Source organism: Entelurus aequoreus, linkage group LG17 (genome assembly GCF_033978785.1).
Source record: "Entelurus aequoreus isolate RoL-2023_Sb linkage group LG17, RoL_Eaeq_v1.1, whole genome shotgun sequence".
Lineage (NCBI taxonomy): Eukaryota > Metazoa > Chordata > Actinopteri > Syngnathiformes > Syngnathidae > Entelurus > Entelurus aequoreus.
The window spans coordinates 3,674,812-3,693,662 of NC_084747.1; the positions used below are offsets into that span (position 1 = coordinate 3,674,812).

An 18,851-nucleotide genomic window follows, 5' to 3' on the forward strand; every position below is an offset into this window, starting at 1 on the left:
CTATCTATCTATCTATCTATCTATCTATCTATCTATCTATCTATCTATCTATCTATCTATCTATCTATCTATGTCAATAATTCATAACAACATTGGTTTTGATTAATTGTTTTTGAACAATGACAGTAAAAAAAAAAAAATCTAACTAAAGGTGGTGGCTATCTAACAGTCATAAATGTGTTAAAAATAGGTCATATATCAATATATATATTTTTTTACCTTCAATATATAAATGGTTAGTTTTTATTATTTTTTGAGCGGGACTAATGGTAGAAAATGGATGGATGGCTATATAGTTTAAAGTGAAAAACAGCCAGCATTGCAGTTTTGTGTTATTAGTGTCAATATTGCAATTTTTCTCATTACATCACACCTGTTTGCTCTTTTATTCCACTTTTTATGTTTTTCTTTTTTTTTTAATATAGTATTTTCAGGATGTGCCGCGGGCCATTAAACTAATTAGCTGGGGGCCACAAATGGCCCCTGGGTTGCACTTCGGACACCCGCGATCTAGAGATTTAAGCATGGAATAACAACAACAACAATAATAATAATGGTAATAATAAAATAATGATATATGACTCATTTTTAACATTTTTATGACTGACCTCTTCCGGGTCCCCGGGACCAAACTTGATGGGAGCTCTAAAAGTTAAACAAAATGTATATACCGTATTTTCCGCACTATAAGGCGCACCTAAAAACCTCCGATTTTCTCAAAAGCTGACAGTGCGCCTTATAATCCGGTGCGCCTTATATATGGACCAATATTGAGCCACAACAGGTCTCATAACCCCAGCCTCTACTGTAGCGTCTATTCTATGCGCCTTATAATGCGGTGCGCCTTATGTATGAACACAGTTTTAAAATAGGCCATTCATTGAAGGTGCGCCTTATAGTGCGGTGCACCTTATATATGAACAAAGTTTTAAAATAGGCCATTCATTGAAGGTGCGCCTTATAATGCGGTGCGCCTTATATATGAACAAAGTTTTAAAATAGGCCATTCATTGAAGGTGCGCCTTATAATGCGGTGCGCCTTATATATGAACAAAGTTTTAAAATAGGCCATTCATTGAAGGTGCGCCTTATAGTGCGGTGCACCTTATATATGAACAAAGTTTTAAAATAGGCCATTCATTGAAGGTGCGCCTTATAATGCGGTGCGCCTTATATATGAACAAAGTTTTAAAATAGGCCATTCATTGAAGGTGCGCCTTATAATGCGGTGCGCCTTATATATGAACAAAGTTTTAAAATAGGCCATTCGTTGAAGGTGCGCCTTATAATGCGGTGCGCCTTATATATGAACACAGTTTTAAAATAGGCCATTCATTGAAGGTGCGCCTTATAATGCGGTGCGCCTTATATATGAACAAAGTTTTAAAATGGGCCATTCATTGAAGGTGCGCCTTATAATGCGGTGCGCCTTATGTATGAACACAGTTTTAAAATAGGCCATTCATTGAAGGTGCGCCTTATAATGCGGTGCGCCTTATATATGAACAAAGTTTTAAAATAGGCCATTCATTGATGGTGCGCCTTATAATGCGGTGCGCTTATATATGAACACAGTTTTAAAATAGGCCATTCATTGAAGGTGCGCCTTATAATGCGGTTCGCATTATATATGAACAAAGTTTTAAAATAGGCCATTCATTGAAGGTGCGCCTTATAGTGCGGAAAATCAAAACCAAAAATATCAACTTTTTTCAGTATGCGGCCTTCATTGGAAAAATGTTTGGACACCCCTGAATTAGACCCGAACACCACACCCTTGTCAATCAATCAATCAATCAATGTTTATTTATATAGCCCTAAATCACAAGTATCTCAAAGGGCTGCACAAGCCACAACGACATCCTCGGTACAGAGCCCACATACGGGCAAGGAAAAACTCACCCCAGTGGGACGTCGGTGAATGACTATGAGAAACCTTGGAGAGGACCGCATATGTGGGTAACCCCCCCCCCCCCCCCCCTCTAGGGGAGATCGAAAGCAATGGATGTCGAGTGGGTCTGACATAACATTGTGAAAGTCCAGTCCACAGTGGATCCAACACATCAGCGAGAGTCCAGTCCATAGTGGGGCCAGCAGGAAACCATCCCGAGCGGAGACGGGTCAGCAGCGCAGAGATGTCCCCAACCGATACACAGGCTAGTGGTCCACCCGGGGTCCCGACTCTGGACAGCCAGCACTTCATCCATGGCCACCGGACCTATGCAACTCCCCCTCGCAAGGGACAGGGGAGAAGAGGAGAGAAGAAAAGAAACGGCAGATCAACTGGTCTAAAAAGGGGGTCTACTTAAAGGCTAGATTATACAAATGAGTTTTAAGATGGGACTTAAATGCTTCTACTGAGGTAGCATCTCTTAACTGTTACCGGGAGGGCATTCCAGAGTACTGGAGCCCGAATAGAAAACGCTCTATAGCCCGCAGACTTTTTTTTGGCTCTGGGAATCACTAATAAGCCGGAGTTCTTTGAACGCAGATTTCTTGTGTGGTGTTCGGGTCTGTGGAGGGTTGGGGAGGAGATCTTGCCCCAAGTGGAGGAGTTCAAGTACCTCGGAGTCTTGTTCACGAGTGAGGGAAGAGTGGATGGTGAGATCGACAGGCGGATCGATGCGGCGTCTTCAGTAATGCGGACGCTGTATCGATCCGTTGTGGTGAAGAAGGAGCTGAGCCGGAAGGCAAAGCTCTCAATTTACCGGTCGATCTACGTTCCCATCCTCACCTATGGTCATGAGCTTTGGGTTATGACTGAAAGGACAAGATCACGGGTACAAGCAATGAGTTTCCTCCGCCGGGTGGCGGGTCTCTCCCTTAGAGATAGGGTGAGAAGCTCTGTCATCCGGGGGGAGATCAAAGTAAAGCCGCTGCTCCTCCACATGGAGAGGAGCCAGATGAGGTGGTTCGGGCATCTGGTCAGGATGCAACCCTAGGGAGGTGTTTAGGGCACGTCCGACCGGTAGGAGGCCACGGGGAAGACCCAGGGCACGTTGGGAAGACTATGTCTCCCGTCTGGCCTGGGAACGCCTCGGGATCCCCCGGGAGGAGCTGGACCAAGTGGCTGGGGAGAGGGAAGTCTGGGCTTATAATCCAATTTGCTCGCTGATATCTGATCAATATCAATTTCAGATCGGTACGGCCACTTTCCTCCCATCATCTCCAACACCTTTCGTTTCCCACCCAAGCCCCCGCGCTGCTTTATATATCTCTGTGCCACCGTCTGCGCTGCAGTCACACGTCTGCCATTCCATCCAAATTGGTAATGAGGTAACGGAGCAGCGAGGAAGCACAGAGGGATGTTTTAAATGTGACACTCTAGCCCGGCTCCATTCAGCCGCCATTGAAAGTCAAATATTGTGGAAAGACTAAAACTAGTGGAGAGCCACAGGCTGCATATGTTCAACAGTGGCAGACAGCAGAGCAAACGTGCACTCTTGATTACTGTGCAGTGAACTTATTAAAGCTCACTTAGTGTTGATTAGCCTGCGCCATTAGCTTTAATGAAGACGGGCAGTTCTTTCCATTTAACATCCTTTTTGTTTTATTGGGATTGGCACACCCGTCCCGTGTTTAGGGAAGGTGGGCGTGTCATAAGCTGCCGGTCTTTGCGTTACATTCATGTTAGCATGTTTGTTTCTCGGAAAATACCATGTCGTTTGTGTTGATGCTGGATTTACCAACACCCGCAGTAGATTCTCCAAAGTCTTACAAAGTACAACAAAATGACATTTTCAGTGCAAACCTGTCAAAGATCAGACGTAGAGTCGCAGGAAGACTGATGGGTCGCCACAAGAGCGGTGCCCTGTAAAAAAGATAAAACAGTGCTTCTCAAACTTTTTTTTAACCAAATACCACCTTAGAAAACACTTGACTTTCTGAGTACCATCATAAAAGACTAGAGATGTCCGATAATGGCTTTTTTGTCGATATTGTCCAACTCTTAATTACCGATACCGATATATACAGTCGTGGAATGAACACATTATTATGTCTAATTGTGTTGCGATGCCCCGCTGGATGCATTAAACAATGTAACAAGCTTTTCCAAAATAAATCAACTGAAGTTATGGAAAAAATATTGTATATTGCAGCGTCCCGGAAGAGTTAGTGCTGCAAGGGGTTCCGGGTATTTGTTCTGTTGTGCTACGGTGCAGATGTTCTCCCGAAATGTGTTTGTCATTCTTGTTTGGTGTGGGTTCACAGTGTGGCGCATATTTGTAACAGTGTTGAAATTGTTTATACAGGCACCCTCAGTGTGACCTGTATGGCTGTTGACCAAGTGTGTGTGAAAAGCCGTAGATATTATGTGACTGGGCCGGCACGCTAAGGCATACTTGCCAACCCTCCCGTTTTTAGCGGGAAACTCCCGGTATTCAGCGCCTCTCCCGATAACCTCTCAGCAGACATTTTCTCCCGACAAACTCCCGGTATTCAGCCGGAGCTGGAGGCCACTCAATGCGGACCTGAGTGGGGACGGCGGCAACAGTCTGCTTTCACGTCCGCTTTCCCACAATTTTTACAGCGTGCCTGCCCAATCACGTTATAACCGTAGAAGGATCGAGGGAGAGTTCTTGGTTTCTTATGTGGGTTTATTGTTGGGCAGTTTCATTAACGTCCTCCCAGCGCGGTAACAACACACAACAACAGCAGTCACGTTGAGTCTACCGTAAAGCAGTTCGTCTGCCGTAAACAGCAATGTTGTGACACTCTTAAACAGGACAATACTGCCATCTACTGGATAGCCTCCAGAACACTGAAATTCAAGTATTTCTTTTATTTATATGTATAATAAAATAAATATATATACTGGTGTGTGTGTGTATATATATATATATATATATATATATATATATATATATATATATATATATATATATATATATATATATATATATATATATATATATATATATAGCTAGAATTTACTGAAAGTCAAGTATTTCATACATATATATATATATATCATACTTGCCAACCCTCCCGTTTTTAGCGGGAGAATCCCGGTATTCAGCGCCTCTACCGACAACCTCCCGGCAGAGATTTTCTCCCGACAAACTCCCGGTATTCAGCCGGAGCTGGAGGCCACGCCCCCTCCAGCTCAATGCGGACCTGAGACTGAGTGGGGACAGCCTGTTCTCACATCCGCTTTCCCACAATATAAACAGCTTGCCTGCCCAATGAACGGAGAAGTTAAACAGGACAATACTGCCATCTAATGGATAGCCAACGGAACACTGAAATTCAAGTATTTTTTATTTTTTTTCTATGTAAATAAAATAAATAAATATATATACATACATATAGCTAGAATTCACTGAAAGTCAAGTATTTCATACATATGTATATATATATATATATATATATATATATATATATATATATATATATATATATATATATATATATATATATGAAATACTCGAGTTGGTGAATTCTAGCTGTAAATAACCACGCCCCCAACCCCCCCACCTCATGATATTGGAGGTCTCAAGGTTGGCAAGTATGATATATATATATTATATATAAATATGAAATACTTGAGTTGGTGAATTCTAGCTGTAAATATACTCTCCTCTTAACCACGCCCTTAACCACGCCCACCTCCCGATATCGGAGGTCTCAAGGTTGGCAAGTATGCGCTAAGGCAGTGCCTTTAAGGTTTATTGGCGCTCTGTACTTCTCCCTACGTCCGTGTACACGGCGGCGTTTTAAAAAGTCATAAATTTAACTTTTTGAAACCGATACCGATCATTTTTCGATATGACATCTTAAAGCATTTATCGGCCGATAATATCGGACATCTCTACCTACTACCGTTGTTCTCTGTTTGAGTCATTTCACTTGATCAAGCCTTTTCTAACATTCCACACCACAAAATAATAAAAAGCATGGAGCTTTTGTGATGAGATGGTTATTGGCACAATATCGCTGTCGAGCAGTACTCTACGCTCAAGGCCAATTTCGCTATGGTATCGGAAGTGAAAAAGTTATATCGAGCGAAGCAACGAAGTAATGAATGATAGCACCAACTTAGAATGACTAATAATCCACAAGTTTATTAAAAGTAGTAAGACATGAAGCACAGATGCTCAGTGTGAGTGCAGGGTCAGGAGATGGTCGCTGACTGTGAGTACGCCTTGAGTGGTTTTGTAATCTGAAACGCTTTCTGTTCTATTTTTTTTAAGCCTCTAGAACCAAATTACATATTTGAGTGCAGCAGCTGAGGCAGCGAACTCCTCCCCGCCCCTCCCGTTCACCCTTCTTCTTCTTCGTAATGTCAGTCATCCAGGCCAGTTCCCTCCCTGCCACCCACCCACGACCCTGGAGACCAGCAGGAAGTGGGACTTTAATTAGCAACGATAATTAGTCTGACACACACACCTTGCACACACAGACCTCAAACTGTGCCCCGTCGCACCTTGTCAACTGTCAGAATCACATTCTCCTCAATAATTACGATTGACACACTTAAATCTGCACCTGGGAATTATATTTCTCTCCACTAGGGGACACACATATGGTCTTTTTCTCGATTGGCCAAACAGGGTCGGGACAGAAAGTGGGTGTATTTTTGTTTTATTGGTCATCAAGCAGGGTCATAAACTCAACCAAGAGCATGTTGTTTTTGTCAGGTTCAAACACTGATGACATCTATTAAACAAGACAAGAAGCAAAGAATTAAACAGAGACAGAATTCAATTTGGCTCAATTTGAGGAGAAACGTCTGGTCTGTACTCTTGCACAGTCTCCAGCACGCTCTGGCGAAAGATTGTACGCCTCCTCCTTTATTTGGACTTTCCCTGACCACATGGCAACAGCCGCTTCCAAAGGGACGTGGGTCGTAAACAGCGTTGCCTTTGGGTACAGAACAGTTCAAAAGAAAAGGTCGTAAATAGGGATGATGTTTGATAAGAAATTATCGAGTTCGAGCCCATTATCGAATCCTCTTATCGTATCGATTCTCTTATCGAATCCAGATAGGTTGTTGTATATGGAAAAAACCCACAATATTTGGTTTAACAAAAGCTCACTTTTATTTTATAAGAAAAAACTAAACTAAAATAAATAAATAAATATTGACTGTGACCCCCCCTAAAAAAAAATTAAAAATAAAATATTGACTGTTGTTACCCAAAGTATATTAAGTGGGATTTTTCAGAAAAAACTAATATATACAGTAACACAAAAACAACCTGTCTCTGTGATCACTATAGGTGTATAAATAATAATATAGTGTTAAATAAAATCAGTCCCTTGGGCACAAAACTGAAAATAATACAGCTCTCCAAAAAGTGCACTCCTGCTGCTATTGGAACATACTAACTACACACACAGGCAGACAGCTAACAAACAATCCAAGACGTCTAATAAAGTTCCAAAGCAGATTAATCCATTTAGGCTCTTTATTGTTGTTGATCTTGCTTTGTCTTTTCCTATCTTTACTTTTGTCTTGCACTGGACTGTTATTTATTTTTATTTTTTAAACTGAAATACACACAATGACAAATGTATAAGCTGTGTGATTCAATTAACATACTGAAATGTAATACACAATATGTAAATATTAGCTTCACACAAATATACAGTACTATCATCAAACAAATACTTCTGAGTGTTGAAACTATTTCGATGGTGGAAATACACGACTGGCAGCCATTTTAAGTCCTCAAAACATCCATTGAAACAGTGCACAAAAATAATTTTTCAATAAACATCTTAGTATCAAATTTAACCACTTTCCACCTTAATATTGAGTTACATAAACAAGTTAAACAGTTTACTTACAGACTTATCTTTTCCAAGGCTTGTAAGAGCTAACACAACTTGTCTGCTTCTCAATTGTCTCATGAACTGGACTAACATCGTCAACCCGGAAGTGCCCAAACTATTGATGCGTAATATTTTCATATCGCCACAAGGTGTCAGTAAGAGTCTACAATCAAATGGGCATAACATTGCCCATTTGGGATTAGTTCCCAGGGATTCGAATAAAGAACGAACTATTTTTCTTTATAGTGGCCTCGATAACGGGAACCGGTTCTCAAAAAGGGATTCGAGTCCATGGAATCGGTTATTTTCTTATCGAACAACCGGGAGAATCGGTTTCGAAAGTCATCCCTAGTCGTAAACAGTTCACAGAAAAGGTCGTAAAACAGTTCAAAGAGAGGTTCGTAAAATGCTTCAAAAGAGAGGTTCGTAAAATGCTTCAAAAAAGTAGTGTCTGGAACTTGGGCAGATCCTTCCTTCTCTCCGCTTTGTAGTCCTTGGGTTAAAACAATATCTTTCTGTTGATTACAATCAACACATGATCTATAGACTGCATAGATATTCAATACAACTGTAAGTAGACTACTGCATTTAAATATTACAAATGTATTAAAGGCCTACTGAAATGAATTTTTTTTATTTAAACGGGGATAGCAGATCCATTCTATGTGTCATACTTGATCATTTCGCGATATTGCCATATTTTTGCTGAAAGGATTTAGTAGAGAACATCGACGATAAAGTTCGCAACTTTTGGTCGCTGATAAAAAAACGTTGCCTGTACCGGAAGTAGCGTGACGTCACAGGTTGAGGGACTCCTCACATTTCCCCATTGTTTACACCAGCAGCGAGAGCGATTCGGACCGAGAAAGCGACGATTACCCCATTAATTTGAGCGAGGATGAAAGATTTGTGGATGAGGAACGTGAGAGTGAAGGACTAGAGTGCAGTGCAGGACGCATCTTTTTTCGCTCTGACCGTAACTTAGGTACAAGCTGGCTCATTGGATTCCACACTCTCTCCTTTTTCTATTGTGGATCACGGATTTGAGTCGAGAACGCGAAATGGACATTCACAGTGACTTTTATTTCCAGGACAATACATCGGCGAAGCACTTTAGCTACGGAGCTAACGTGATAGCATCGGGCTTAACTGCAGATAGAAACAAAATAAATAAACCCCTGACTGGAAGGATAGACAGAAGATCAACAATACTATTAAACCATGGACATGTAACTACACGGTTAATGCTTTCCAGCCTGGCGAAGCTTAACAATGCTATTGCTAACGACGCCATTGAAGCTAACTTAGCTACGGGACCTCACAGAGCTATGCTAAAAACATTAGCTATCCAACCTACGCCAGCCAGCCCTCATCTGCTCATCAACACCCGTGCTCACCTGCGTTCCAGCGATCGACGGAGCGACGAAGGACTTCATCCGATCATAGATGTGGTCGGCGGCTAGCTGTGGCTAGCGGCGGCTAGCGCGTCTGCTATCCAAGTCAAAGTCCTCCTGGTTGTGTTGCTGCAGCCAGCCGCTAATACACCGATCCCACCTACAACTTTCTTCTTTGCAGTCTCCATTGTTCATTAAACAAATTGCAAAAGATTCACCAACACAGATGTCCAGAATACTGTGGAATTTTGCGATGAAAACAGAGCTTTTTTGTATTGGATTCAAAGGTGTACCAATACTTCCGTTTAACTAGTGACGTCATGCGCATACGTCATCATACATAGACGTTTTCAACCGGAAGTTTAGCGGGAAATTTAAAATGTCACTTTATAAGTTAACCCGGCCGTATTGGCATGTGTTGCAATGTTAAGATTTCATCATTGATATATAAACTATCAGACTGCGTGGTCGCTAGTAGTGGCTTTCAGTAGGCCTTTAAAGTAATGTACAACCCCAAATGTTTTGGTCTAAAACAAGTACGATTGTGACAACTAGTAACTATTCCACACCCTTGGGGAGAGAACGGTGACGGACAACCATTCCCACCGAGATGGTCACTTCCTGTATTAGCAATGACCCCCCCCGTGTCCCAACACTTTTGTCCATGCAGTGTACACGTTATGCCTCCACATCCAAGAGCGGAAATAAAGCCGAGGGGTTGGAAAAGAGGATGTGCAACAGGAATATTAACGCATGAACAGCTCTCTCGGTCCTCCCACTCACTAGACGCCGTGTGGGTGTGAATCCTGCAGGCTGCCGTGTCGCTGTGCGCTCGCTATTAGTCACATATTTTGCACATTACACTCGCTTATAGCACCTTGTCGACACGCACCGGCGTATCTCTTTCAGTGCCTAAGCGGTGATGTTGCTCTTCCTTTTAGCCATGGACCAAATAGCCTGGCACCATGAGTCACGTGTCATCCCATATAGAAGTGCTCCATTTAGCGCATTTATCCTCAAAAAGTGACCTCCGCTCAAATTGACGCCAGGTTCCAGTAAGCGGCACTATTCCGTATGTTACATCCTGAATTGCTGGGCATTGCCACTGCAAACGGTGTAAATAGGAAGCCCGTAACTTGCTGTAGTGCCCCCTGGTGGAACATGATGAGATGGAATGAAGGAATGAAGCTTTTTCAACCAATTAGAAGTGGTTTGGAAAAAATATATATATATACAGTGTTTCCCATAAACTGCCAAGATACCTGTGGCGGTGGGGGCGTGGCTATGGGCGTGTTCACCATGACATCATCGAGTAATTTGCATAATTTACTACAATGATATGATTTTCTCTAAAAAGGCTCAAAAATGTATATTTACTAATTAATAACAGTTTTGTTTTAAACGTCCATCCATCCATCCATTTTACAATATAATTACAACACTTTATGTACATATTTATATACAGATTTGAACAATAAGTTATTCACTGAAATATATTTATTAATTGTGGTTCTTACAAAAAATGTATCTTATAAAATATAAAAGCTAAAATGTCTCAAAGTTCTGCCTCTTTAATTAGTGCATACTAAATAATTTAACTTTAGCCTACTACTACAACCATATTATTTACCAGCAACATAAAGTGAAACAGAGGCAGAGGTGTCCTGCCACAGTCAGTAACAAATAAACAGAAAACAGTAGTGGTGGTAGATAGACACAGAGCTTCATCAAACATCTGATCCACTGAACAAAGAGCTCCAAAAATCTCGAACTTTAGACTGCCATCAGTTTTACTCCCTACACTTAACCATGTGTTTCCTACTGCCTGCAGACTTTGCACCCTTTGTTATATACACATGTTGTGTTTCTAATATAAATACTTTTAATAAAGTCAAATACAAATAAGGCAACAAGAGAAGTATCCTACACTTCTCTTTTGTAAAGTAAATCTGAACAGCCGATATGGGCATCTACATCAACTATATAATTTGCCTGAGAAGCTGGAGAGGGGGGGAAAAAAAAAAAAAAAAAAAAAAAAAAAAAAAATATATATATATATATATATATATATATTTTAATTTTTTATTTTTTTTAATTTGTGGCGGATGTAATTCTTTCGTGGCGGGCCGCCACAAATAAATGAATGTGTGGGAAACCCTGATATATATATATATATATATATGTATATATATATATATATATATATATATATAAATAATATAATTAAACAATATAATTCTTACACAGTTAAACTCTAATTTACAAGACCCAGTTGACTTACTCGCAATTTTTTTCCCATAACAAAAAATAGAACAATTGCTATCATTGCTTTGGTTGCCATCTCAGAAACAAGACCATGCATATACCACTAAATCAGAGGCCTTACCTAAGAAAACATTTCCTGTTGTCTACAATTGCGCTTCCTTTAATGCCTGAACAGATTTCTTTATAATAAAAATGCATCAAGCTCCAAAACAGAAGGTAAAAGAACGCAGAGATGTACATTAGCTTTTTACTATATCATTAGCTGTTGTTTGTGACACACACAGAGGGAGTTCACTCTAATAGGCCATGTTTGTTCAGCACCACAGCAAGGAACCGTTATCCTGTCGGCAGTAGCCAATTAGTGCAAGGAGCTGTCAACAAGCTTACAAATAGATAACTATAGTGTAGATTGATAGATAAATACATGGTAGATAGTAGGGCTGTGAATCTTTGGGTGTCCCACGATTCGATTCCAATATCGATTCTTGGGGTCACGATTCGATTCAAAATCGATTTTTTTCAATTCAACACGATTCTCGATTCAAAAACGATATTTTCCCGATTCAAAAGGATTCTCTATTCATTCAATACATAGATTTCAGCAGGATCTACCCCAGTCTGCTGACATGCAAGCAGAGTAGTAGATTGTTGTAAAAAGCTTTTATAATTGTAAAGGACAATGTTTTATCAACTGATTGCAATAATGTACATTTGTTTGAACTATTAAATAAACCAAAAATATGACTTATTTTATCTTTGTGAAAATATTGGACACAGTGTGTTGTCAAGCTTATGAGATGCCATGCAAGTGTAAGCCACTGTGACACTATTGTTCTTTTTTATAAATGTCTAATGATAATGTCAATGAGGGATTTTTAATCACTGCTATGTTGAAATTGTAACTAATATTGATACGGTTGTTGATAATATTCATTTTTGTTTCACTACTTTTGGTGTGTTCTGTGTGGTGTTTGTGTCTCCTCTCAATTGCTCTGTTTATTGCAGTTCTGAGTGTTGCTGGGTCGGGTTTGGTTTTGGAATTGGATTGCATTGTTATGGTATTGCTGTGTGTTGTTTTGTTAGATTGATCAATTTAAAAAAAAAAAATAAATACATTTTTTTAAATAAAATAAATATCGATTTTTTTAAAAATGGGAATCGATTCTGAATCGCACAACATGAGAATCAATTTTTCCCCACACCCCTAGTAGATAGACTCCATGAGATCTCAGATCCCTTATCAACTCTCTCCCTCCTGCCTCTTCGTGAACTGTGATAAACATTTTAACTCTTCTTTTGGACTAACCTTTGGTTTACTTGTCCCTTTTCCCACTTTGAGAATTTGGAGTAATCCGTCGTCCCCTACAGAGCCGAACTTATAAGGATTACTTTTTCTTTGTTGTAAGATAGTGGTTTCATTTATTATTGTGGTACACGTCGCTTCTGCTGGAGGTTTTTCCCCCAGTGGAGGTGTCTTGCCTAATGTGTCCACAATAACCCACTATTACTTCTCACAACTTTAGTATGGAGTGATAGCCTAGTGGCGATAACTCCCACACACTCTCACGTTCACACATTTTACGCTCGTTTTACGGAAGTTTCAGTTCTCGCAGACTCCGGCGTCCTTCTGTAGCCTTTTTGTTTTAGAATTTTCGTTTTTTACGTGGACTCCGTGGTCCTTAATTTGGCTTATTTTCAATGTTGAATCTTACGGAAGTTTCATTCTTTGCGGACTCCGCCGTCCTTCTGATTGTTAGGCCTTTGTACCTGTTAGAGCCTAGGATTCACAGGGTTTGTCTACGCGTCATAACCCTTAGTTACACGCTTTTTTATGCGTCGTAACCCTTAGCTACACACTTTTTTTTATGCGTCGTAACCCTTAGTTACACGCTTTTTCACAGCAAGGAACCGTTATGCTGTCGGCAGTAGCCAATTAGTACAACGAGCTTTCCACAAGCTTAAAAATAGATAAATATAGTGTAGATTGATAGATAAATACATGGTAGATAGACTCCATGGACTCTCAGGTCCCTTATCAACTCTCTCCCTCCTGTCTCTTCGTGAACTGTGATAAACTTGTCAGTGTGCAGCAATCACATGCATGGCCTGGCTTTAGTTCACAGCCAGAGTCACATCCACAACAGCTCAGGAGTGTGTGTGGGTGTGTGTGTTTGTGTGTGTGTGTGCATGCAGTGTATTTGTCCACATCACCCACAGCTGGATCTAGGCGATGTCCCATTAAGTAAATGCATCTCTGCGCCTCAGCTTTTGTTTCCAACAAACCTCCTGTCTGGCTTGTTTTTATTTTGTTTTGACAAGTGGGTGTGTGTACTAAGTATCCAGCAGCTTTTCAACATGAGACCGACTTATTGATCGCCAACACAAACACCTATTTCCTGGAGTAGTGGCTGGGGGCGATTGTTTACTTGCGGAGCGCTTCAGACGCTTGATGGTGTATGTACTGTAGGCCTTTTTCTGTGCAACATTTTTAAAATATATATTTTTATATCATTATATATTTGGAAATACACATCATTATTATTATTATTCGTATTTGTGATTATACTTAGTTATCTTTGTCTCTTTATGAATAAAATAAATGATGAATACACAACGATACTTAAATAGAAAATATGCTTTTTTAATAGATTGTATTATACTCGTTTTTTAGAGAGGGTTTATTGATTCATATTTGTACAAATGCATTTTTTTACATTTTATTAATTTAACCTATTTATTATATTTGTGTTATTATTTTTTTAATAAGAATATATATTACAATCCACTTTTCTTTCTCCAAATATTTTCTTGCGACTCTAACAAATTATATTATTTCTATTTATTATTTTAATCTTTTGAAATACATTGTGGATTTTATGGTATATTCCTTTAAAACAATTAAAGAATAGATATAATAAATATGTTGAAATAGTGTGTTGTTATGCGGAGAACATTCATGTTTTTAAGAGCAGGCTTAAGACCCACCTTTTTGATTTGGCTTTCACCTGATAGTAATCATTTTATTGAAGTTATTTGTATTTAACTTTTTATCCTGTTAGTTATGCAAGATTTTATTTAGTTCTATTTATTTACTGTATATTCATTTTATTTGTATTTTTTTTAAATTAATCTTCATATGTCTTACTCGTATTGTACTCTTTATCTCTACACATGGTTCTTACTATTTTACAAATGTTATTATTTTTATTTTCCAACGTTCCTCAGATGAGCCATCTGCCTCAGGGGTTATCGGCCGTGCTTGTGGGGGCGCTTTTGTGTCAGCGTCCTGGTGGCCGTGGTCTGATGACCTCCTGGTGCAGTTGTGATAGTGTTTACTCACATGTCTCCTCTGTACTCAGCCATGCAATCATGTGTCCATATAGTTGCATATGTGTGTGTGTGTGTGTGTGTGTGTGTGTGTGTGTGTGTATGATACGTATGTGATAATGGGGGATATAGGTCATCAGGGTATTGTTTTAACTTTGCAAAGCACTTTGCGTTGCATTTCTTTTATGTATGAAAAGCGCTTTATAAATAAAGATTGATTGATTATCATAGTATCTGTATTTTCTTTTAAAAATGATGAATAAATACAATAATAGAAATTGCAATATATAATATTGTTTTTATAATATCTAATGTAATTTGAAAAATAACCAACATCTTTTTTTTTTTGCATGCAGTCATTGCATCCAGCAGATCCTGGAGGCGGTGCTTCACTGCCATCAAATGGGCGTGGTGCACCGAGACCTCAAGGTAAGTTCGCATGATCAATTTGTTCCCTTAGTAAAACAAGGGGTATAGAAATAATCTGTACCGGGCTCAAGATGTCCATTAGAGGTAAAGATCTTTTTAAAAGATCTTGAAGGGGGAAATGAAGGATATATATATATATATCTTCATATATCCATATTTTGTGTTACTTATTAATTTTCATAGTCATATTACATATAGCTAATGTTCCATATTGTACTCTTTTTCTTTCAAATCATCTAATGACAAAGTGCTCGCACTTGGGCCGGCCTTGAAGTAGAAGGCAGAGAGGAGGAATTCCTCCTTCCTGTGCTTCCCAGGCCGACTCAAGATAAGAGACAATGAGCATGTGTTTGAGGTGAGACAAGTGAGGGCGGGGGAGATACTGAAGAGGAGAGTGCTTTCCGGGAAGTTTTCAGATCAACTTGGGCTACGCATTTGTATGTGTTGTTCGAGGCTGGTCTCTATTCTCAAATATTTGACAATAAATTACAAAATACCTATACTGTGCTTGGTGGTATCTTTGAGATCAGTTTATAAGTCATCTAAGGAACTTGGGACTGACCAGCGTTTTACATCCCACTTGGAGGAACATCTGGTCAAACGCAACAATGTCCAGAGCATAAAATAGTAAATGTACAAATGTATCATCCAGAACAAGCACAACCTCTGTGGAGCTCCCATAAACCAGCAAATAGTTGCTCTTCTGGGCAGTCCATAGATCCTTTGAAGATGGCCCAGGAGGATGTTTAATCACACCTCCTGGTTTATTTACCAGTCCTAACTTGGCAGAGATGACTATTGATTACCAAAGCCCCTGTGTGCTTTTGATTACTTTTTATTGATCGGGCAATGCCACTCACAATGCTAGAGAAGAGACCTCTGCCAGATTCTATCAGCCAACATTCTTTTTAAGAAATGTGTGAACATAATGAATAAAACACAAATTGCGACGTTCCTTAAAAGCCTGTTGTGTGGTGTTTTGACCCGCACGACTGTGACGCAGCAACTTTTTGTCTGAATGATGCAAACGGAGCTCCTCAATGGAGTTATGAATACGAAAAGACCTGCTTATCTTAAATGGGCCATATTGTACACTGCAAAAACTGAAATCTAAGTAAGATTAAATATGTCAAATAAGGGTGATATTTGCTTATTTTCTGTCTGATAAGATAATTCTTCTCACTAAGCAGATTTTATGTTAGAGTGTTTTACTTGTTTTAAGTGTTTTGGTCCTAAATGATCTCAGTAAGATATTACAGCTTGTTGCTGAGATTTGATGAGCTATATTGAGTCAAACATGCTTGAAACTAGAATATCAACTGTTGCAAAGCTGTGTCATCAACACTCACAAGTAGAGATGTCCGATTATCGGCCGATAAATGCTTTAAAATGTAATATCGGAAATTATCGTTATCGTTTTGTTTTTTTTTTATTTTGTTTTTTTTATTAAATCAACATAAAAAACACAAGATACACTTACAATTAGTGCACCAACCCAAAAAAACCTCCCTCCCCCATTTACACTCACTCACACAAAAGGGTTGTTTCTTTCTGTTATTAATATTCTGCTTCCTACATTATATATCAATATATATCAATACAGTCTGCAAGGGATACAGTCCGTAAGCACACATGATTGTGCGTGCTGCTGCTCCACTAATAGTACTAACCTTTAACAGTTAATTTGACTCATTTTCAGTAATTACTAGTTTCTATGTAACTGTTTTTATATTGTTTTACTTTCTTTTTTATTCAAGAAAATGTTTTAATTTATTCATCTTATTTTATTTTATTAATTTTTAAAAAAAGGACCTTATCTTCACCATACCTGGTTGTCCAAATTAGGCATAATAATGTGTTAATTCCACGACTGTATATATCGGTATCGGTTGATATCGGTATCGGTAATTAAGAGTCGGACAATATCGGAATATCGGATATCGGCAAAAAAGCCATTATCGGACATCCCTACTAGTATAAAAATACTTTTTTAAAGTATTATTTTCTTATTTTAAGCATGAAAAAAAAAAATCATGACTTTGACACAATTGTGTCTCATAATTAAAACAGATGACAGCCAAATGGACTTTGCTGTTTTATTTTCAATGAAACAATAGAAAAGACGTACTCATATAGTAGTACAGTTGGCACAGTACAGTAAACTGACACTTAATATTTAAACATTTAACATTTCTAACAATTTTGAACAGAAATAGTTCATGCACATTCAGATGAATTCTTCTAAATTACAATAAAAACGTTTTGGCCGGGGGCCGGGCTGTATATATGCGCACTAATTGACTGAAAGAGCACGCACTTTGCGTGATGATGTCATGTTGTCGATGGAAAAATGCATTTTTAGACCATGTGATTTGCCTGAGCGGCTAGGAGACCCCGAGAGTAACAAGCGCTTGCCTTGTTGCCTTTCCATTAAGAACAATAAATTAGTTTTTAGTATAAGTTTGCTGGTTTCAAGAAATGTAATGCCGAGCGCATATCATTATGTCAAGATAATGGCACTAGCATTTACTTCATTTAAGAATATTTTTCAACATTTTGAGCAAAAAGGTGTCTTTTTTTTTCTACCAAGAAAAGTGCACTTGTTATTAGTGAGAATATACTTATTTTAAGCTATTTTTGGGTTCCTTCAAGTTAGCTAATTTTACTTGTTTTGGAAAGTCTTGACAAGCCGAATTTTCTTGTTCTATTGGCTTTTAATTTTGCTTAGTTCAAGTAAAATACCCTTCATTTTTGTAATTTTTTTTTTCTTGTTTTTGAACACTGACTTTTCGCAGTGTAAGAAAACCCCCAACTTCAAAAGCAAGTGTCTGAGCGCCTCCTCTTTCATAAGTGGAGCAAACAAGAGAGGGAGAGAATACATTTTTCTCACGTTTGATGCTCATAACCAGGCCCTAGGGACACATAACACTGTTAGAACATCATTATAAAGTCACTTTTACATAATAAGTGTTTTTGAATAATTACAACTAACAGTGTGTCTCTGGGCTAACCCTTCATATCTATGGTTGGAGCTGAAACTAAAATGTGACTCTATACAGTAATCTTTATTCCCCATGTAGGATCAGTGGGGAGTGATGTGGTGAGAGACCACAAGCAGGACCAGTGGGGATAGAGGCCCGTTATTAGAGTCTCTTCTGACAGAGAATAATGAGGTTGGCTGCATTATCTGGGCCACAGAAAGTGAGCCGATAAAGCACAGCACACCGTGTGAGGCAGGGAATTAGAAAAAAAAAACCACACACACAGATTGCTAGCGCTCACATTTGTGTGTCGGAACAATGTCTTTAAATAGCATCCGTCTTTGTGTCTGTATCCACCGTGAGTGTTTGGTAAGCTCTGTTCCTCGCCTTCACAGCCAGAGAACCTGCTCCTGGCCAGCAAATGCAAGAACGCGGCGGTGAAGCTGGCCGACTTTGGCCTGGCCATCGAGGTGCAGGGGGAGCAGCAGGCCTGGTTTGGTAGGTGCAGCGCCAACACGGCCACAGCAGGGGGGCTCAGCTCTAGTCAAGCACTAATAAGGACATGTTTGCAAACTTCCTACTTGCCTTTTTTCTTCATCTGCTCCCTTTTAGCTGTTTATCTTCTTGCTCTCTCTTCGTTCCTCTGCTCTTGCTTCCTCCTCGTTCATTGTCTTAC

The 18,851-nt window shown here is 39.3% G+C and overlaps 1 protein-coding gene across 17 annotated transcripts in view; it reads left to right on the top strand.

Annotated features, from left to right (window-relative positions):
• LOC133632149 (calcium/calmodulin-dependent protein kinase type II subunit beta-like) overlaps nt 1-18,851 on the top strand; it is a 231,670-nt gene that overhangs the window by 43,418 nt on the left and 169,401 nt on the right. For all 17 annotated transcript variants that reach the window (XM_062024415.1, XM_062024398.1, XM_062024401.1 and 14 more), the window contains exons 6-7: nt 15,122-15,194; nt 18,571-18,673. In XM_062024415.1, the coding sequence (XP_061880399.1) occupies nt 15,122-15,194; nt 18,571-18,673 (176 nt within the window). The remainder of the gene's footprint in view (nt 1-15,121; nt 15,195-18,570; nt 18,674-18,851) is intronic.